General features: G+C 44.3%; 1 protein-coding gene and 1 pseudogene across 1 annotated transcript; one reads left to right on the forward strand and one right to left on the reverse strand.

Moving 5' to 3' along the window:
• Positions 1–3,567: 3,567 nt before the first annotated feature.
• LOC119322217 (E3 ubiquitin-protein ligase ATL23-like) lies at positions 3,568–4,274 on the reverse strand. Its single transcript, XM_037595713.1, has one exon. The coding sequence runs from the start codon at positions 4,272–4,274 to the stop codon at positions 3,825–3,827; it is 450 nt and encodes a 149-aa protein (XP_037451610.1). The 3' UTR covers positions 3,568–3,824.
• Positions 4,275–6,140: 1,866 nt separating this feature from the next.
• LOC119321210 lies at positions 6,141–16,617 on the forward strand (annotated as a pseudogene).
• The last annotated feature ends 6,507 nt before the right edge of the window (positions 16,618–23,124 follow it).

Here is a 23,124-nt window from a genome sequence, read left to right on the forward strand (position 1 = left end):
GCCCCCCCCCTCCGGTGAAAATTCAAAAATAAATAAATTATGTGCCCTCCTGATGGCAGATGAAGAAGACGTACTTGTCGTTCCCGAAGCTCACAGAGCCCATGTACCGATGATGTGCATCGCAATGCACCATACACGACGTCCATCGTAATAGTGGCCGCTATCGTGTCATCACACATGCATCATATCGAGCCGCACCATGGTGTCTACGACACTATGCCACGACTAAGATGTGCCCCCAATGGCCTAGCCACGTGTTGCCACCACTGGTGGCCCTGCTGGCTATCACACACCATGGTCTCCGCGTCATGGGTTGGCCTACTGCCGCATATTTGCGACTAGGTCCCTAGCATACAAGGATTCAATCTTTTGGGAGTGTAGCATCGCAAAAACCTTCATGTGCAACCATAAACATCTTCAAACAGTCACACCTAAGAGCCATCTTCAAACCGACTGAATAAAGCATTTGCAACCATCTTCAAACGGTCGCACCTAAGAGCATCTCCAACAGCTCCTGTAAAAATCTCCACATAGAAGTGGTTTTACTAGGTGTTTTAGGGGAAGTTCTCATGTGAGATCTTTTCTCAATTCCCGTAAACACCTTCCCCCAAAATATGTTTTTTATCTGTCATTAAACAAGCATACAAATGGAGCCGATGGGCGCCCGAGCAACGGGTGGCGGTGCGGGGAGGCGGGCGGGTGGCGGGCGGCTCATCCGAGTGGGCGGGGCAGTGCAAGGAGGCGTCGGCGGGGCGGTGCGGTCGGTTCCTCCGGCTGGCGGTAGGGCGGCGAGGGTGGCAGAGCTGGCGGGAAGAGGCGGGCGCGAAGGCACCCTGAAAATTCAATTGTTTCCTCCCACCAAAGTTTACGGGAAGGCTCATCTTCCCGTGGACGGAAGGAAAGTTTAGAGAATTTACGGGATCCAGTAAAAAATACGCGTTTACAGAAACTGTTTGAGAGCCTTTTTTTGCTCAACTTCCCCTAAACGATCGTTATTTTACGGATACGGAACGGTCGGAGATGCTCGACTTCCCCTAAACAATGATTATTTTATGGATACGGGATTGTTGGAGATGCTCTAAAGGCCATAAGCTTGAAAGCATTCCCTCGCTCACCTTGCTGAAGTAGCCTTCAATCATGTGAGCTAGATAAATCTATGTCCTTAGAGCAACTCCAATGGGGCAGATCCATTTTGTCCGTTTGGGTCATCTGGACATAAAAGTTGACCCAGCGGGACGATCCAAACGGACACAACGTCCGCCCGCTGTCCGTTTCGTGTCCGTTCAGACCCATTTCCATCCCAAATTTGGAACTTTGGATCACAGCGGACACAAAAGCGGACGCTTTCTGTGTCATCTCCGTCCGCCTCTGCCCGCTGCATGTGCCTGCTTGGCCCACTTGCCATCCACCCACCCGTCCCATCTCATCTCTCTCCTCCTTTTCCTCTCTCTCTCCAACCCACCCACCTAGCCCATTCGAGAGTTGGAGCATGGCCAGCGCCGGAGAAGCGCCACAGCTGGGCCAACGCCGACGTCCTGCTTCCCCAGCGCGGGGCCGCCATTTGTGCTCACCATGGGCGCGCCCTTGCTAGCTAGCTGCCCGTCACATGCGTGCTAGTTAGCTGGCTAGCTAGCTAGCTGTGCGTGCTTGCTAGCTGCGCGTGTGCTAGCCAGCCGGTGGCTGGTGATAGCTGACTAGCTCGCGCGCCCGACCGCCTCGCCGCTCGCGTGTTGGAGCCATGGTCGCTGCGTCTATCCGCCATGCGTGCCGCCCCCGCCGTGCCGAGCTGCGCCGCCCTGCCTCGTCTCGCGTGTTGGAGCTCGCCGCGCCCAGCTGCGTCGAGCCGCCATGCTTGATGTGCTCGCCGAGCCGCGCTCGCCTGTCTCGTCTCGCGCGTTGGAGCTCGCCGCGCCCAGCTGCGCCATGGAAACCGCGCCGAGCTGCCATGCTTGCTGTGCTCGCCGAGCCGCGCTCGCCCTGCCTCGTCTCACGCCCCTGCCATGCCGCCCCGCTCGCACGTCTCCTCGTTGGAGCTCGCGCGCCCGGCCGCCTCTGCGTTGTGGCTCGACCGCTGGACTTGCCTCGTGACCGGCCGGTGCTGCTGGAGCAGGTGGTCGCGCCTGCAAGGCGCCCCTCCGCGTCTAGCCGCCATGCGTGCCACCCCGCCGTGCCGAGTGCTCGCGTGGGTGCAGCTCGTCCCGACATGCACCGAAGTCGCTGCCTGCTATGTGTTCGACAAAATGCCAGGACGGACATGCGCAAAATGCATCCGCCTCGCGTTGGGTTCACCGGCCAACCCAATTGAAAAAGCGGACGCGGACGTGCGGACGGGCGACCCAAACGAACGAAAAACGGACAAAATCGATGTCCGCTTGGGTCGGCCCATTGAAGTTGCCCTTAGCATGAAAAAGTTAGTCGCAGATTTATATATTTATTTTGGACAGGGAAAGGCGCCCGAGGCACCAAATTTCATTCAGCTCAGTAACAGTATACAGCGTGAAGGGCTGAAGGTAGAAAGAAGAGAGATTACATGGCAAGGCACGTTCCTGTGAGATGAACCAAAGGCCACAGCAACTAAAGATAGGTTCCAAAGCACAACTTAGAACCTGTTGAGCAACATTGTGAGCTATCCCATTGGTCTCCCTGAAAATGTGAAACACCTGCGCTTGAAGATCGTCTTTCGCCCTGTAGAAATCTGCAAGAGTAATTCTATTCGTCCAGGGAGTGGAGTCAGCCCAAATATTTCTGGCCGCTGCCGCCGCCGCCAGAGAGGTTGTCTAAGAAAGGTTGGTTGAGGAACCTGCAACTGCAAGAGCTGAGTGACCTTGGCTGCAAGAAGAAGAGACCCTGCTTCTGCTTGAAAAGGTGATTGTGTAATCAGTAATCGGGGCAGAAGCTTAAATCTGAATTTGAATGCTCCTCTGATCCTGCAAAAAGTTGAGGAAAACTCCAATGCCCGTTGCAGTGCTTCCGTTCAAGTCTGGAACTTTTGTACATGTGCAAGAGGCATCAGAGTAAATTCTGTTCCTGGAATTAGAAGATCAGACCTGAGTGTCTCTTTATTAGACTGAAAGAATGGCATGGGATGACAGGTTGACAAAATAGCAACAAGTTCAGAAACTTGAGCTCCGTGACTCGTTCACACAAGTAAATTAAATTCTGAAGCATCTCACCATAACTAACAAGCCACAGATAGTGATGCCCAATTCTGAACAAAAAATGACATTTTAGGAAACTTAAGCTTCAAGCTGTGCTAGTACTCATAATGCACACATATCACAAGATAACCAATACGCCACAGAACAGGAAACAAGAATCGAATATGGAGCATTTGATCCGAAAAGTAGCTCAAGCAGCAGAGTAACTGTTTCACTGAGTAACCGCTTCTGATTTTGAACCAGACGTTTGCAGTATGTTTCCAACCGACAGCTCAAAGAAAGAATAAAAATCGACAAAATCAGAATCGGCGTCTGATTAATAGGATCGACATGCTATCCCACATCATAATTTGCTATCTTCGCGGCATTTACTGTTTCTCGTTCATCAAAGAGACCAAATGCGGTCAAATGTGACGATCTGCTAGAAGAAAAGAGACCAAAATCTGCAAAAGCCTACTCATTTCTTTCTAGTAACTACATGCAGTCTCCCATCCAAGAATCCTGTACACAACCATGTACTAGTAGCAGACTAAGAAAACCAACAAGAACCGCTCTCCCGAGCCAAGAAAACTAACTGGAGTTACGTCAAGAACGCTTCTTGATCAGAAGTTCAGAGGCGGACCAAGAATCGTCAAGAACCAAGAAAGCGCGCGCGCGCCCCCCGTGTCAGCACCCCGGAGCAGTCTTGGCCACCGTCAGCGAGGCCTGCGGCGACTGCGGCGTGGCCCAGATGTTGCACACGGGGCAGCGCGGCGAGATGGCCAGCCACCGATCGACGCAGTCCTGGTGGAAGGCGCGGTTGCAGCCGGGGAGGACGCGCACGGCGCGGCCCGGCTCCATGGCGTCGAGGCAGATGGGGCAGAGCGCCTCCTCCTCGTCGTCGACTGCGGGCTCCGCCTGGACGACCCCGCCAAGCCGCCTCAGCTCCGCCTCCGATAGCCCGTTCTTGTCGTCGCCGTCGCCGTCGTCGCTCGTGTCTGGCGTCTCGGGCGGCGGGGCGGGAGGTGGGCCCAGCGCCACGGCCTGGAACAGGTAGCAGAGCCAGACTCCGAGCACCCCGAGCAGGCCGATGGCGAGCGACCCCACGGCCAGGAACACCGCCCAGAGCTGCGCCATCCCTCTGTCTCGTCTCGTCGAGCGCGCGCGCCGTGGTAGCAGTTTCGGGCTCAGGCGCGTGCCATACGTCGTGGAATAGCAGATGACGCAGGTTTTATTTTACCTAATAAATACTCCCTCCGTCCCATAATGTAAGACATTTTTTGACACTACACTAGTGTAAAAAAACGTCTTACATTATAGGACGGATGGAGTACATATTAGTGCGCGTGCGCTCGCAGCGCTCCTCGAGCGGCCGGCGTCGCACCGTTCGATCGCGCTAGATTGTGCGGTCGCGCATCGCAGGTGGTTTTTTGTCGGTTTTCGGGCGGTTTTCGGCGCGCCATCTCCCGCACACCTGGCCCGATTGTGCTGAGGCGGCGTCGCGCACCACCCAGTGGGCCTGCCATGTCATTGGCTGCGAGAGTACATCTGTTAGTGAACGTAGACAAAGTAGTGGGCGGTGGGCAGTTTCGAATTTCGTGCCACTTCCTTCGGCCCCCCATCCACCACCCATCACCGCTCCATTCCCCTCTCCCCTCCCATCCCCTCCCGATTTGCCGGTCGTTGCGGGGTTCGCCGCTGGATCTCGCCATCGACGTCGTCGAAAGGTGCGGAGGAGGCGGAGGCGCGGCAGGGGAGAAGCACCCGCTGCTCGTCGCCGGCTGAGGTACGCTCGCTGCTCACCCGCTCGCTCCTTCTCCCCCGCGCGACGTACCGATCTCGCTGCGTGCCGTACAGATGGAGGCCGCAGCCGTAATGCTCTTGCCACGCCCCGTAGTGCTCCCGCGGCGGTCGTTGTAGGAGAGGCCTCGCCCGTTGCGCTCTCGCCGCAACCATAGCGGGAGAAGTGGTGCTCGTGCTGCTCCCGCCGCGCTCGTAGCTGAAGAGGCCGCGACCGCAGCGCTCTCGCCGCGTCTGTAGCGTGGTAGGTCGCGTCATCTAGACCTGCTCCTGCTGCGCTCTCGCCGTGTTGGCCGCGCGCCATTGTGCTGTCGCCGCGCGCCGTTGTGCATAGGCCGTGACCGCTGCGCTCTCGCCCCGTCTGTAGCCGGGGAGGACGTGCCCGCTAGACTCGCTCTGCAGTGCCTGTAGTGGGGGAGGCTTAGCCGACAGCAGATCTAGCGTCCGTGCCCCTTTTGCACAAGTGAATCGAAACCCTAGGTACCGTTGCATTTTAGTTGGTAGATATTTCACCATGGCAGTTGAATCCATTTGATTTTTTTCATACCCAGTTGCACAACGATTTGTTTGCAGTTGGCAACTGCACTATAGTAGTTGCAGAGTGAATGTTTTCATTACTCAGTTGCACAACGAGTATCTTGTAGTTGGCAGTTGCACAAATAGGAGTTGCATAACGAGTTTCGTGCTTAAACTTGACATTTGTCCAGATACCCAATTAGCAGTTCCAGCTACATCAGTTGCACACATCAGTTGCACACATCAGGTGCATCAGTTGCACACATCAGTTGCATCAGTTGCACACATCAGCTGCATCAGTAGCACACATCAGCTGCCATAAACACATTTTTAGCAGTTATAGGTACAATAGTTGCACATATTTAGGTATCTATATTCTGCAGGTTTTATACTTGGCATTGGACCAGTTTTCCAGCTGGTAAATCTAGATTCAATAGTTGGACACAGCTGTGATATGTGTTCTTGAATTTTTGACTCGGCATTACCATATCTGAGTTGGCAGAACCAGGGTCAATGTTTGGCAAAACCAGGGTCTAGTTGGCACAGGATTCTTTTTGAAATGTCTTAGTGGTGGGATGCTAGTTTTTATGCATTTGTTTAACAAGTTTTGTTAGTGCTTTTTGAGCTACAATTTTTGTGTGTGTGCAATTAGAGTGATTTTGTCCGGATCTTTTTTTTGCAGTGACAATGGTCGAAGAGGGAGATGACAGTGGAAGTGGAGAAGAGGTTGTTTTCTATAAGCTCAAAAGGGAGCAAATATGATAGAATATATGTGCTTGTTTTCTTTTCTCTTTTTTCCTTTTTTGTTTTTGATTTTTGGTTTTTGTTTCTGTTGAGCCATGCAGAGGATTTCATCAAAGTATATACGGCGGAACAGGAAAAGGCCTGCTCAGTGGTGTCCTCGTACCGACCCTGATGATGGTAATGAAGTAGGGGTAAATTTTGAATACGCAATGAACAATTTTGAGTTTATGTAAAAGAAATTCAATTTTTTATTTTTTTATTTTCTCTATTTTTTCATTGATTTTTTAACATGAGGCATCATTTTGGTTATTTTGTAGGTGGAGGATGCTAGTGCATCCCGTGCTGCAAAGCGAGCCAGAACAAAAGGGAAAGGCAAGTCATCTGATGGGGGTGGCCCAACCTCTGCAGAAGCTGATGAGGTACCTTTTTTTGTACATTTTCTTTTTTCAGTTGCACAGTATGTTGGTACTAGTTGGCACATGTGCTGTTCAGTGTCGCATATGAAAAAGCATATACTTGGTTGTTGTGTTTAACCAGCATTTTTTTGGCTTACATTTTTTGTGGTGCAAATTTGAAAGTGTTGTATACTACCATGTCAAATCTGAAAAGCATTTTTTAGTGTTTTCTAGTCTTTCTTTTATGATAGATTTTGGAATCTCATTACCTAAATTGTCATTTTTGAAAGTTGGCACCAAATGAGCACACAGCTGCACAAAATCATTATACATTTTTGGAAAGTTTTTTTAATTTCAGAGGGTGTACATGTCAGTTGCACAATAAGGTATAATAGTTGCACAACAATCAACATGTGGTTGCACAACAGCCAACTACGTGGTCAGTTGAAGACGTATGTGCGCGGCGGGAGCACAATTTGTCTGTATTCATTTCCCTTTTTTTGTCTCGGGTGGGTGAAGTTGGTGTTGAAGGGAAATAAGGAAACGTTCCTCGGCGGCGTTCACAAGCTGGAAGGATTAGGGCATCACCAGGGAGATTTGTGAAGGTGAACAACGATTTGGCACCTGTTCAGAGATCTTTCTTATATGAGAAGATGTTAGGGTAAACCTAGTAGACACACTGCCTTCCGACTTGACGAAGTTCCTAGTCCAGTCATACGACCCAGCCAGTTCAGCTTTGGTATTCCCAAGCAGGGGAGCTATTCTAGTAGATGCTGCTAGTGTGCACAGGAACTTTGGTTTACCAGGCAGAGGGCCGCAGCTGAAATAAATTGTTGAAAAGGAGTCTGTTAAGGCTTTCAATGAGATGTTCAACCACACGGGGCCACCCAAATACCCCTCGGTTACCGAATTCACCAAGACAATGAAAGCTATGAAGGCCACAACTGATAACAAGTTCCTCATTGGGTGGCTTGCAGTTGCTTTCAACACCTTTTTAGCTCCTACAACTAGTCTCTCTCTGATCCCATGTTGCTACAGCGCTGTGTTAGAACCCGATGTTCTGTTGAAGAGCAATGTGAGCTTGTTTGTTGCTGACCACATAAATGAAGCATTCGGCAACATGGGTAAGGACAAACAAACAGTCTGTTGCTGCCTGTATCATTTGATGGTGAGCTCTAATTAATTGTATTCTGTTAGACACACCTTTTTCTAGATGTTTTTTGTGCTTTTTTATCACCAATGTTCTTATATGTTTATTTTCCCTTTTTTTGTTTGTCTCTTGGGGATGCTGCATGTACAAATTCTCTACATTGACGCACTTGAGGTTGATTTGCGAATAAGCCACTGCGAAGTTCGAGCCAATGCCTATGATAAGAATCTAATCAGCAAGATAATGAAAAAAGACTTGATTTCGCCCAGTGTCTTTGGGAAACTTCAAGTGAGTTGGAAATTCTGCTCAAAGTCTGTATTTTTTGCACATGATTCTTTCACATACCTGTAAGTAGTTGCACAAGTCTTTACTGATAGTTGGCACACAGACTGAATAGAGTTGCACACATGCTTGTTTCATATTTCCTCTTTACAGTAACCACTTCCAGTTGTACTTTTCATAGTAATTTCAGTCAGTTTTTTTTGCTTCTGAGGGCATGTGGTAGTTGCACAAGTTGATGTTGATAGTTGGCACACAGACTTCATGAACAGTTTGCACACATTCTTGTTTCATATTTCCCTTTAAAGTCCCACTTCTTATTTGTGACTTCACATAGTATTTTTTAGTTACTTTTTTTGCTTCTAGGGCATGTGGTAGTTGCACAAGTCTATGTTGATAGTTGGCACACATGCTTATGACAGTTGCACACATGCTTGTTTCATATTTTCCTTTAAAGTCCCACTTCTCATTTGTGACTTCACATAGTTTTTTCACTTACCTTTTTTGCTTCTAGGGCATGTGGTAGTTGCCCATATATAAAGTCTTTTTCCTTTTTAGATACAGACAATATAGACTTGTTATTGTTGAAGTTATTGTTGTAAAATGATCCTTTCTTTCTGTGAACAGCTCAAGGAGCAGTATAGAACCAAAGAGGATTCAACACTCTTCGGAGGATTACTGCGGGCAGAAGCGTTTGTGGCATCAAAGGTTCCAATGAGTTACAATCCTCATGTGAGTTATCCTTTTTTGCTCACCCACACTTTTTTTATTAGAACAAAAATCATGTTTTTTGTTGGTTTTACTTTTTCCGTGCCCAATGCATGCATGAGTTGCACAGAATTATTATCTCGCCTTTTTTTCTAATTGAAATCAAACTTATGTTTTCACTTACACAGATTCCATAACTCCTAGCTACAAAATATGGTTGTTTTTTTACTTCCTACTAACTTACCCCTACTTCAGTTGCACACTTTCAGCATCTCAGTTGCACACTACTTTCATATACTTGCACCAAACTTAGGTTTGCAGTTTGTGCAGAAATATACTTTGATATACTTTTCATTATCTTAATTTTTTCTGTTTTAAATTTTAATTTTTGTTTTATCTTCTAATGTTATATAGAAGAAGTTCGTGTTAGCAGGTATGGTTCATGATCTATGTAAAGCAATATCAGACAATCTTGGCAACTTCATCGAAGGTTTTGCCAAGCTTGATGAAGAGGAATGATACGTCTCCAACGTATCTATAATTTTTGATTGTTCCATGCTACTTTATCTACTGTTTTGGACTATATTGGGCTTTATTTTCCACTTTTATATTACTTTTGGGACTAACCTATTAACCGGAGGCCCAGCCCAGAATTGCTGTTTTTTGCCTTTTTCAGTATTTCGAAGAAACAGAATATCAAACGGAGTCCAAACGGAATGAAACCTTCGGGATCGTGATTTTCCAACCGAACGTGATCCAGGAGACTTGGACCCTACTCCAAGCAGTGCCCGAGGAGGTCACGAGGGTGGAGGGCGCCCCCATGGGCGCCCCCCCTACCTCGTGGGCCCCTTGGCGCTCCACCGACGTACTCCTTCCTCCTATATATACCTACGTATCCCCGAACGATCAGAAAAGGAGCCAAAAACCTAATTCGACTGCCGCAACCTTCTGTATCCACGAGATCCCATCTTGGGGCCTGTTCCGGAGCTCCGCCGGAGGGGGCATCCATCACGGAGGGCTTCTACATCATCACCATAGCCCCTCCGATGAAGTGTGAGTAGTTTACTTCAGACCTTCGGGTCCATAGCTAGTAGCTAGATGGCTTCTTCTCTCTTTTTGGATCTCAATACAATGTTCTCCCCCTCTCTCGTGGAGATCTATTCGATGTAATCTTTTTTTGCGGTGTGTTTGTTGAGTCCGATGAATTGTGGGTTTATGATCCAGTATTATCTATGGAAAATATTTGATTCTTCTTTGAATTCTTTTATGTATGATTGTGTTATCTTTGCAAGTCTCTTCGAATTATCCTTTTTGGTTTGGCCAACTAGATTGGTAGTTCTTGCAATGGGAGAAGTGCTTAGCTTTGGGTTCAATCTTGCCGTGTCCTTTCCCAGTGACAGAAGGGCCAGCAAGGCATGTATTGTATTGTTGCCATCGAGGATAACAAGATGGGGTTTTTATCATATTGCATGAATTTATCCCTCTACATCATGTCATCTTGCTTAAGGCGTTACTCTGTTTTTAACTTAATACTCTAGATGCATGCTGGATAGCGGTCGATGAGTGGAGTAATAGTAGTAGATGCAGAATCGTTTTGATCTACTTGTCTCGGACGTGATGCCTATATACATGATCATTGCCTAGATATACTCATAACTATGCTCAATTCTGTCAATTGCTCAACAGTAATTTGTTCACCCACCGTAGAATACTTATGCTCTTGAGAGAAGCCACTAGTGAAACCTATGGCCCCCGGGTCTATTCTCATCATATCAATCTCTATCACTTTATTTACTTGCTTTGTTTTACTTTGCCTTTACTTTTTACTTTGCATCTATCTATCAAAAATACCAAAAATATTATCTCTATCAGATCTCACTCTCGTAAGTGACCGTGAAGAGATTGACAACCCCTAAGCGTTGGTTGCGAGTTGCTATCATTTTGTGTAGGTACGAGGGACTTGTGCGTGGTCTCCTACTGGATTGATACCTTGGTTCTTAAAAACTGAGGGAAATACTTACGCTACTTTGCTGCATCATCCTCTCCTCTTCAGGGAAATCCAACGCAGTGCTCAAGAGGTAGCAGGAAGAATTTCTAGCGCCGTTGCCGGGGAGGCTCACGGAAGCAAGTCAACCATACCAAGTACCCATCGCAATCCCTATCTCTCGCATTACATTATTTGCCATTTGCCTCTCGTTTTCCTCTCCCCCACTTCACCCTTGCCGTTTTATTTGCCCTCTCTTTCCCAATCTCCTCCTCTCTTTTCCGTTTGCCTTTTTTTTCCCGTCTGCTTGTTTGCTCGTGTGTTAGTTTGCTTATTTGTCGCGATGGCTCTACCTAGATTTGGTGACCTTCACCTTAAAAGGCTAGAGGAGATCGAAAGCAATGTCAGAAAGTTTATGGTTTTGCAATTTGAGCACAATAATTTCTTTAGAAACGAACTTAAGGAACAAAAAAGTTTTATGAGCTTTATGAATAAAGAACTCGATGATATATCTAAAGAATTTGATGGTATAAGGGCCCAAATTGCTCATCTTGAAAAGATGACCGCTGAAATTTCGGATATGCAAGCTACCTTAGTCAATAAGATGGTCGCTAAATCGAATTCCTATGAAAATCAAGATGAAGATCTAAAAGTTATTGATGTGTCCCCCATTAAATCTTTGTTTTGCAATATGAATTTCGATGAATCTGAATATGATCTTTCTTTACCTAGAAGGCGTTCTAAGAATTCAGAGTTTCTAGATCTTGATGATGAATTTGATGGAAGTGGGATTGAAATAAATAAAAATCATGATGTCTCTAAACCCACTATTTTGGATCTCAAGGAATTTAATTATGAGAATTAATCTTTGATTGGTTGTATTTCCTTGTTGCAATCCGTGCTAGATTCTCCTCATGCTTATAGTCAAAATAAGGCCTTTACCGAACATATTGTTGATGCTTTGATGCAATCTTATGAAGAAAAACTTGAGTTGAAAGTTTCTATCCCTAGAAAACTCTATGATGAGTGGGAACCTACTATTAAAATTAAAATTAAAGATTTTGAGTTTCATGCTTTGTGTGATTTGGGTGCTAGTGTCTCTACTATTCCCAAAACTTTATGTGATTTGCTAGATTTTCGTGATTTTGATGATTGCTCTCTAAACTTGCATCTTGCGGATTCCACTATTAAAAAACCTATGGGAAGAATTAATGATATTCTTATTGTTGAAAATAGGAATTATGTGCCCGTAGCTTTTATCGTTCTTGATATAGATTGCAATCCTTCATGTCCTATTATTCTTGGTAGACCTTTCCTTAGAACGATTGGTGCAATTATTGATATGAAGGAAGGGAATATTAGATTCCAATTTCCCTTGAAGAAGGGTATGGAACACTTCCTTAGAAAGAAAATAAAATTACCATATGAATCTATCATGAGAGCCACTTATGGATTGCCTACCAAAGATGGCAATACCTAGATCTATCCTTGTTTTCATGCCTAGCTAGGGGCGTTAAACGATAGCGCTTGTTGGGAGGCAACCCAATTTTATTTTGTGTTTTTTTGTTTTTGCTTCTGTTTAGGAATAAATAATCCATCTACCTTCTTTTTGTATGTGTTTTTATGTTTTAATTAGTGTTTGTGCCAAGTAGAACCTATAGGATAACCTACGATGATAGTTGATTTGATTCTGCTGAAAAACAGAAACTTTGCGCGCACGAATTTAGTTATGTTCAATCACAGGAACGTGCTTTTGTGTTGATTCTTTTTGATGCTGATCAATAAACAAATTTTCCAGGACTTCCTATTTTGGTAGAATTTTTAGAGTTTCAGAAGTTTGCGTTAGTTACAGATTTCTACAGACTGTTCTGTTTTTGACAGATTCTGTTTTTCGTGTGTTGTTTGCTTATTTTGATGAATCTATGGCTAGTAAAATAGTTTATAAACCATAGAGAAGTTGTAATACAGTAGGTTTAACACCAATATAAATAAAGAATGAGTTCATTACAGTACCTTGAAGTAGTCTTTTGTTTTCTTTCTCTAACGGAGCTCACGAGATTTCTGTTGAGTTTTGTGTTGTGAAGTTTTCAAGTTTTGGGTGAATTCTTTTGATGGATTATGGAACAAGGAGTGGCAAGAGCCTAAGCTTGGGTATGCCCATGGCACCTCCAATATAATCCAAGGACACCAAAAAGTCAAATCTTGGGGATGCCCCGGAAGGCATCCCCTCTTTTTCGTCCACTTTCATCAGTAATTTACTTGGAGCTATATTTTTATTCACCAACATGATATGTGTTTTGCTTGGAGCATCTTGTATTATTTGTGTCTTTGCTTGTTAGTTTACCACAATCATCCTTGCTGTACACATCTTTTGAGAGAGCCATACATGATTTGGAATTTGTTAGAATACTCTATGTGCTTCACTTATATCTTTTGAGCTTGATAGTTTTTGCTCATAGCACTTCACTTATATCTTTTGAGCGTGATAATTTTTGCTCTAGTGCTTCAATTAGATCTTTTAGAGCACGGTGGTGGATTTGTTTTAAAGAAACTATTGATCTCTCATGCTTCACTTAGATTATTTTGAGAGTCGTTAATAGCATGGTAATTTGCTTAATGTTAATATACTTGGTGTTCAAGATATGTGAAAATTTCTTTTGAGTGCGTTGAATACTAAGATAAGTTTGATGCTTGATAATTGTTTTGAGATATGGAGGTGATAATATCAAAGTCATGCTAGTTGGGTGATTATGAATTTGATAAATACTTGTGTTGAAGTTTGCAAGTCCCGTAGCATGCACGTATGGTTAAAGTTGTGTAACAAATTTGGAACATGAAGTGTACCTGGCTTGTGCATCCTTATGAGTGGCGGTTGGGGACGAGCGATGGTCTTTTCCTACCAATCTATCCCCCTAGGAGCATGCGCGTAGTACTTGATTTTTGATGACTTCTAAATTTTTGCAATAAGTATATGAGTTCTTTTGACTAATGTTGAGTCCATGGATTATACACACTCTCACCTTTCCGCCTTTGCTAGCCTCTTCGGTACCGTGCATTGCCCTTTCTCACCTTGAGAGTCGGTGCAAACTTTGTCATCGGGGGTATAGAAGTTGAGAACATCTTTGTGTGACGAAAATGAAGCATATCCTAACTATATGATTTTGTAGGGATGAACTTTCTTTTGCCATATTATTTTGAGAAGACATGATTGCTTTGATTAGTATGCTTGAAGTATTATTATTTTTGTGTCAATATGAACTTTTGTCTTGAATCTTTCGGATCTGAATATTCATGTCACAATTAAGAAGATTTACATTGAAATTATGCCAAAGTATCACTCCGCATCAAAAATTCTTTTTTATCATTTACCTACTCGAGGACGAGCAGGAATTAAGCTTGGGGATGCCTAATATGTCTCCAACGTATCTATAATTTTTGATTGCTCCATGCTACTTTATCTACTGTTTTGGACTATATTGGGCTTTATTTTCCACTTTTATATTACTTTTGGGACTAACCTATTAACCGGAGGCCCAGCACAGAATTGATGTTTTTTGCCTTTTTCAATATTTCGAAGAAACAGAATATCAAACGGAGTCCAAACAGAATGAAACTTTCGGGATCGTGATTTTCCAACCGAACGTGATCCAGGAGACTTGGACCCTACTCTAAGCAGTGTCCGAGGAGGTCACGAGGGTGGAGGGTGCCCCCCGGGCGCGCCCCTACCTCGTGGGCCCCTCAGCGCTCCACCGACATACTCCTTCCTCCTATATATACCTACGTATCCCCGAACGATCAGAAAAGAAGCCAAAAACCTAATTCCACCACCGCAACCTTTTGTATCCACGAGATCCCATCTTGGGGCCTGTTCCGAAGCTCCGCTGGAGGGGGCATCCATCATGGAGGGCTTCTACATCATCACCATAGCCCCTCCGATGAAGTGTGAGTAGTTTACTTCAGACCTTCGGGTCCATAGCTAGTAGCTAGATGGCTTCTTCTCTCTTTTTGGATCTCAATACAATGTTCTCCCCCTCTCTCGTGGAGATATATTTGATGTAATCTTCTTTTTGCGGTGTGTTTGTTGAGACCGATGAATTATGGGTTTATGATCGAGTATTATCTATGGAAAATATTTGATTCTTCTCTGAATTCTTTTATGTATGATTGAGTTATCTTTGGAAATCTCTTCAAATTATCCTTTTTGGTTTGGCCAACTAGATTGGTAGTTCTTGCAATGGGAGAAGTGCTTAGCTTTGGGTTCAATCTTGCGGTGTCCTTTCCCAGTGACAGAAGGGGCAGCAAGGCACGTATTGTATTGTTGCCATCGAGGATAACAAGATGGGATTTTTATCATATTGCATGAATTTATCCCTCTACATCATGTCATCTTGCTTAAGGCGTTACTCTGTTTTTAACTTAATACTCTAGATGCATGTTGGATAGCGGTCGATTGGTGGAGTAATAGTAGTAGATACAGAATCGTTTGGATCTACTTGTCTCGGACGTGATGCCTATATACATGATCATTGCCTAGATATACTCATAACTATGCTCAATTCTGTCAATTGCTCAACAGTAATTTGTTCACCCACCGTAGAATACTTATGCTCTTGAGAGAAGCCACTAGTGAAACCTATGGCCCCCGGGTCTATTCTCATCATATCAATCTCTATCACTTTATTTACTTGCTTTGTTTTACTTTGCTTTACTTTTTACTTTGCATCTATCTATCAAAAATACCAAAAATATTATCTCTATTAGATCTCACTCTCGTAAGTGACCGTGAAGGGATTGACAACCCCTAAGCGTTGGTTGCGAGTTGCAATCGTTTTGTGTAGGTACGAGGGACTTGTGCGTGGTCTCCTACTGGATTGATGCCTTGGTTCTTAAAAACTGAGGGAAATACTTACGCTACTTTGCTGCATCATCCTCTCCTCTTCGGGGAAATCCAACGCAGTGCTCAAGAGGTAGCAAGGAACCAGATTTGTCTCCTCTCAAGGGCCCGCTAAGTGATAAAACAAAGGGTCAAAGCTCACACACTAGGCGACGGAAGTGTCAATCTATTGCCAAGCAATCAGAAGAGGTGGAGGGAAGTGAAGAAGAAGAATTTGTAGAGGAAAGTGAGTCATAAGAAGAAGATGTTCACCCTGGAGTTGGCAATGATTCTGAAGAAAGTGATGATTCTGAAGAAGAAGAAGAGGAGGATCAAGAGGGAAGGATGATGAAGAACGTGATGATGACAGTGACAACGATGATGATGATGATGATAGCGACGATGACACTGACAACAATGAAGACAATGAAGAATCCGGTAATGATGAAGTGGAAGAGGGAGAGGAAAAAGATGGTACAGACAAGGGGAAAGGTGAGGATGTCGAGAATGTTGACAGAGATGAGAAAGGAAAGCATGGGGGCAGTGATGATGACAGCAAGGAAACACATGACGATGACAGGGGGGCCTTCGATGGAGGTAGTGACAGTGGGAAGGATGATGATGATCATGATGGTAAAGCTGGCGGTGTCAGTGGTTCAAAGAGGGCAAACACTTCTGGAGATGGAGGAAACAACAACTGCATCAGCTCAATTGATGATAGTGTAACTCTACAGTTTTTCATCCAAAAGGACATGCGTCAGAAGGGTGAAGATCCAGAATCAGTTGGAACCAAAGCAGCTGTACCAGAGGAAAGTTTCTCATTGTTTGACTTGTGTAGATCAGAGCCAGCAATCCCCAACAGATTTGACATCCCTTTGCTGGAAACTCATGCAATCTTTGACTTGAAAGATAAGGATAATTCCTTTGAAAAAATCATAAATGATGGAGTAGAAAGCACCGAGGAAGAAATGGAAGAGGCAGGAAAGGGTTTGGACTGGTTGGCTCAAAATTCATGGTTGACAAGATATTGAAGGAAGGTGTTGCATCTGAAGATGCTTCATCGTCAGGTGGTAGCAAGAGGATGGCAGCATCCCCACCGCGCCCACCCACTGTCCCAAAGCGCAAGAAGCTCGTGACACTTAGCAAGAACCTGGTGTTGGGTCAACCAAAAGATACGGTTGCTGGTATGGGAGAGAAAAAATTGAAGAACAGAAGTAAATCAAAGGGAAAGGAGGTGCCAACTCCAGAGGCCAAGAAGGAAAGCACTGTTATACAAGTGCCAACCGTTGCGCATGTAGATGCCAAGCTCATCTCTACAACATGAAAACTCCCTAGTAAAAAAAGCAACAAAACAGTGTCTTTTGCCAAGGACACAAAGTTTGCAGAAATGGGAATAGAGTCACCAAGCCATGCTATTAAGAGTGGATCAAATAGTCAAGAGAAAGTTGTTAGTATGCAGTGTAGGAAGTCGGCAACCCCAACAGCTGATGTGGCAACTCCAGCTTCAAGTGAGCCAACTGTTTGTGCAAATAAGCCAACTACAACATCAACTGCGCACAGTACACCAGCAATCAAGGAAAGTGAAACCACCACTATGCCAACAGCAAGAGGAAGTGAGGCATCTGGAGTTGTGTCTGACCTTCCCCCATTAGTCACCACAGAACCCAAGCGGTCAGTGTGCCAATCCCAGGGACTGCATTGCCAACTCAAGCAGTCACTGTGCCAACCACAACAGTCAGTGTGCCAACTCCAACCCCAACCCGTCCAGTCACCATGGAACCCTCAGCTGCTAGTAATGTTGTGCAGGCTCAGAAACAACATTCGCCTACTTTTCGTGCTCTTGATCAACTGGATACCCTTACACAAGAGCAAGTTTACGACCTTATTTCGAGGTGTATACCGCCAAGACCGCCGCCAAGCATAATTGCATGAACCAAGTCAGCAGGTGATGCACCCAAGGATGTCCAAGGAGAGAATAACAGTGTGCATCCCATTCGTAGAGCATCATCAGCAAGATCATATCACGGCAATGGGTTCTGCGATGCTCCACCATTTGACTTGGGTTTGGATCTTGATGATGACTCCCCAGTTGCCACAGTGGACGAGCCTAACAAATCACAAGTGACATCACAAGAGGCAGGGTTATCTAAGAGCAGCGAGCTAGATGATTGGGATTCAGAAACTGTGAGAGAGGTTTGTGCTGCTGCAGAGAAGGTGGTCACTGGGAAGGCACCAATTCATATCATCATTTCGGATTCTCCAGACGAATTTCACACCCCATATGTGACAGGTGTTCTAGGGGGTGCAAGTGGGTCCGACAGTACCACATCCGGCCCACCAGTGCAAAAATGCACAAGGAGGATAATCAAGCCAACTTCCGTCCAGAGGTCTCCCTACATTGACTACAATAAAACAAAGACGTTCACTTGCAATGAACAAGTGAACAGGCTTTATGCGGCAGTTCTCTATTATGTAAGGAATATACCTGGAGCAAACGTCATAGAAACAAGGTAAAACTAATACATTTTGTGGTAAATCAGTCTGTTACGTTTGCATCTTCATGTGTTTATTGATTTCTTGCACAAAAATGGTAATACAATTGAACATCTTTTATTCTCTTGTCATAGACATATGTAATAGTAGCACTATAGTAGTAATTCAATTTTTTTGCAGTTGCAGAAGTCATCTTTTGTACTTGCAGTTCTATTCAACATCACTTGCACAACAGTAGTTATACAGTTGGCACATCATGCCCTGCACACCTTAACTACAGTTACTCATTTTTATTCACTTTTTGACGCATTTTACGGCAACCAGTTAATCCTGTTTTTTGTTCTTTTTTCTTTGCCCTTGCATTGTTTTCCAAAACAGCCCTGAAATCATTAACTATGATGGGTTCTTTATGAGCCTAAAGGAGTTGGATGACTCAATGAAGCCTACCAAATGGCTATCTAATAGTGTCGTCGAAGCTGGTCTTATCACAATCAGGGAAAACTTACCTAAGGACTCAAAGAAGGTCATCATGCCACTGAGGGTTGCTGTAAGTTTAATGAGAACTGTTGTTCTTGTTCATTGCAAGTTCCTTTTGTCCCTTTCCTTTTTTACAATGTGTTTTCTAAGACTCATTTCTTCAAATGCAGACACGCTTTAGCAAGGGATATACAACGCTGCTGAGATACATTCTAAATTTGAGAAGATTAATCACCTAGACCGTCAAGATATGGTCAGTTTTTTTTGGCCACACAACTTTGTGTTTTTTGAACTTTTCGTGTTGCATAATAGCTCTTGGCTTTTCACTGGTCAGTTCTGGACAACTTTTTACCTTCTTTTTTCCTGTGCTGTCAATATGTGCAGGTGATGCTCCTTGTGCTCGAGTTCGCTGGTCCCAATGATCAAGAAGGAGGTAGACACTACTGGGTGTTTAACATCAACTTAAGGGATCAACATTTCGAGGTGCTAGATTCTTGGAGGAAGCTCAACAACCCCGACTTAATGCACCGTGCTTCAACTATAGCAGGGGCGGTGAGGTGTTTATGGAAGCAGCACTACCCAAAGCATAACATCAGTCACTTTCAGGTCGTCGACATTGATGTACCCAAGCAACTCGGGAAGTAAGTCATGCATTCATGCCATTTTCCTCTCTTTTCGTTTTTTTATAGTTGGTTAGTGCTCCTTCCAACCCATCTAGTTGCACAAAGTAGTCATACAGTTGCACACAGATTAATGGGTAGTTGCACATTTTTTTGCGCCAACCCAAACCATCAACTTGCACAAAGTATTCATACAGTTGCACACAGATCAATGGGTAGTTGCACATTTTTTGGCACCAACCAAGTCATATAGTTGCACAAAGTATTCATAAAGTTGCACATAGATCAATGGGTAGTTCCACATTTTTAGGGGACAAAGTTGCATGGTCAAGAACACGGTCTTGCAAAAGCAAGGCTGTTAGTTTTCTTTTTACGATTATGGCCCCAACTCACGTCGAATAACAAATGTATTTCTCCTTTTTTTTCTTGCACAACAATAATGTGGTGTGTTCATGTTGTTCGATACTAGCATTTGGAATGGGAGACAATTGCCAAACTACGATCCAAAAGAGTGCCTAAGCATGAGGATGATAATGACCTACAAGATGGTTGACTTTACTCTCAACAAAGCCCCATGGAAGGACGTTCTATGGTGCAATGAGTAAGTTTTGTTTTTGCTCCTTCTTTTATCCGCTACCATCGGTCTGCATAACAGTTGCACAATGGTACTCATACAGTTGCACACCTAGCACAAGTTCAGTTGCACAATTTCATCTGGGGTTTTTTTGCCCCAGGTTGCACATTCTGTTTTCTTTTTGTACTGTTGTTTTGATGGTGTTTTTTTCCAACCCTAAGAATGATACAGTTTTATTCCTTTTTCCTTTTTCTATTTTACATGGCATAGTACTTGGAGATGTTACGCTTGCACATACAGGGAAGATACTTGCACATTGATACTAATTAACTTGCACATAGTAACATAGTAACATTTTTTCTTTTTACTATGTTGCATGCGTAAATGTGTAAATTTGCCAACAGAGGTATAAATGGGTAAATAGGTAGCCTCACACATAGAAAAGTGATAGCATACACAACTTTTTTAACATGAAATACAAATGTGCCACATGCTAAGTTTAAACAACATAAAGAAGAAGTTTCCAAAGTAGTTGTTTGTTGCTGGATCTTCATAGTTCCATCCATGTCCTAATAGTGCAAAGCTAGAACTTTTTTTTGATGCTTCCTCCATTTTATGTACTGCTTATATGTCACCAAGTTGTCGCGCCAACTTCGTAGGGCAGCCAGCAGCATTGTGCTTATCTGAGTTGCAGTAGCTGCACCTGTTTTTCCTTTTTGGGTGCAGTTCAAGAGCTGAATGATAGCGTCTACTCCTTGCCCTCCCTTTTGTAGTTGACTTTGGCAGATCCCTAGGAGTTGCAAATCATCGTTGCTCGTAGGCAACATCCGCTCGGTCCAGTTAGTATGGCCCTGTGTTGTGTTACCCATAGGAAGAGATGCCGAAGCATTACTCACACGTGGCCCACCATGACCCATCGGAGGATTTTGTTCAGCACGACCCATGGGAGGAGGCACTGGAGCATGAGCAGCACGACCCATGGGAGGACATGGTGGACCACGACCAGCACGTTCCATGGGAGGAGGTGGTCCACCATGGCCCATGGGAGTAGGCGGTGGAGCACGTCCAGTAGGGGTAGTTGCTGGAGTAGGCCATGTAGATGTAGGCGGCACGGGAGGATCCTAGTTGTTATCACCAGCGGACGGACCTGCCTCTCTTGCAACCCTTTTTTTCCTTCTAGACTTGTTCAGCTACACAATCTCTATCCGCGTTGCATGCATGTGTTTATCAACAATGCCTTTTGTTGCATCAGAACCACAAGAAAACTTTGCTAGTTTTTAGAAGTCTGAGGTCATGTTAGCATGCCTAATTTCCTTTAGAGAGGCATGAGGCATTACATTAGGTTGCTGGCTAGTGGCACTTGGCACACTTGGCACAGCAATTAGCGTCCAACGCGTCAACATGTACTGCTCCGGAATGACATCAAGCCCAATATGTGTGAACACTTTCAGTATGTGACAACAAAGGATGACATCCCTCTCCATTTTTGTACACTCACACGAAAATTGTCCCTTGGGTATTTTTGCCATCACCAAGTAGTTCCTGGAACCATACTTCACAACCCATTCCGTATTTGGTCTCAGCTCAAACATTTCCACACCAATTTGGAATGCATTGTACCGTCCAATCATCGAAAACTCATCACGGAACTTGCAGTAAAGATCTCTAGTATATGTCTTGTATGCCTGCTTCTCTACTGGGAATTGTAACCACATGTCAAGATCCAGATGTTCTGTCCTGTAGTCATTGCACCCTTCCTTGACGAGGATGTGCGTTTGTATTTTGTGGTACTGCTTGACAAAGTTCAGAATTGATTTGTGAGGGTTGACATACCGCTTCAAGACTGCATTGAACCCCTCACTTCGTTGTGTAGACTGCAAGAACGGGAAAAATCTATGCTTGAAGTAACATGGCACCCAAGTGTTCCTATATTCATATAGCTCCTCAAAATTGGTGTGTGTAATTGTCTCATATTTCATCATCAACACAACCCAATTCTGTTCAAACTCATCTGGTGTGAAACTGAAATCAACGCAAAGGTTGAAATCCTCAAACAATCTCGGGTTCCGGCCTAGCGACCATCCAACTTTCTCTTGAGCTTTTTTCATGATGTGCCACCAACAACATTGGTGCACACTTGTGGGGAATATGTTCTTTATGGACTCTTTCATTGCCACATCCTGGTCAGTAATTATGTTATCCGGTGCCCTTCCATTCATAGCCTCTAGGAAAGCTCCAAAAACCCAATCAAAGCTAGTCTCCATTTCTTGCCTTACAAACGCGCAGCCCAACATGAAAGATTGCCCATGACGGCTGATTCCAATGAACGGAGCAAAAGGCATGTTGTACATATTGGTCATGTAGGTTGTGTCAAAGGAGACACAATAATGATATGCCTCTGTATAAGCTTTCCGTGCCAAACCATCCACCGAGAAAATGTTTTCTGCCCTTCCTTCGAGATCATATTTTATCTTATAGAAAAAGTATGGATCATCTTTTTGCAAATGGTTAAAATGTTCAATTGTCTCAATAATGTCCCCCTCTTTCGTTGAGTCTTTGGAGAAGCCAGCACATAAGTTTGTTATTGCTTTAGATCCATATGGTACATTTAGCTCCAAGCCATAAAATCTTAGATGATAGTCATCATACGGCCTGCAGGGGAAGAAAGTTGATGTTAGATAGTTGCGCACTTTACAGACAATAGTTGCAGACTAAAGAACAATAGTTGCACAACTGTTGACATGTGGTTGCCATATAACTTATTTTTTCATTGTTTCTCGCCTTTTTTATTTGCATGATGCAAAACAATTTAGAAATTTTTGTCTAGCATCAGTTCCAGAGATATGAACACTAGTCGCAGGAAACAAGGTTCAATTGTATCGATAAGGAACACTAGTTTGCAGAACAAATACATATGGAATTGCCATCAAAACTATGACCATTTTGTAAATCTATACATTATTCAATCAGCAAGTAGTTCCAACTTGTTTGTTTTGTTTATGGTAGTGCTTTTTTCATAAATACTCAATCCTGGTTGTACAACACAGTTTATGTAGTTGCACAACCCCCTGCTGCTAGTTGCACAATTGACATATCAAAATTAAACAACAATGTAGTGTGAAGTTTGGAGTTTTTTGGGAGGTGAATGAGAACACAGCTGAAGTCAGGTTGTAGTTGTGGAGTATCTATAGGAACTTATTTTCCTCCGGCGGTATACCCATGCAATATCGCAAGTATTTGGAGAGCGAAGGCTTGGGGACCAAAGGATGATTATGATCACGGACAAAGTGGGTTACTTCCCGCCGCCCATCCTTCAATTTAACTAGCATTTTTGCCTTACATTGTGTTTGCTTTATCCTTTCTCTCTTGTGCTT

The sequence above is a fragment of the Triticum dicoccoides genome, chromosome 6B, assembly GCF_002162155.2.
Source record: "Triticum dicoccoides isolate Atlit2015 ecotype Zavitan chromosome 6B, WEW_v2.0, whole genome shotgun sequence".
NCBI lineage: Eukaryota > Viridiplantae > Streptophyta > Magnoliopsida > Poales > Poaceae > Triticum > Triticum dicoccoides.

Excerpts from the sequence above, each read along its gene's own strand:
- LOC119322217 (XM_037595713.1), bottom strand. The coding sequence starts at position 4,274 with ATGGCGCAGCTCTGGGCGGTGTTCCTGGCCGTGGGGTCGCTCGCCATC.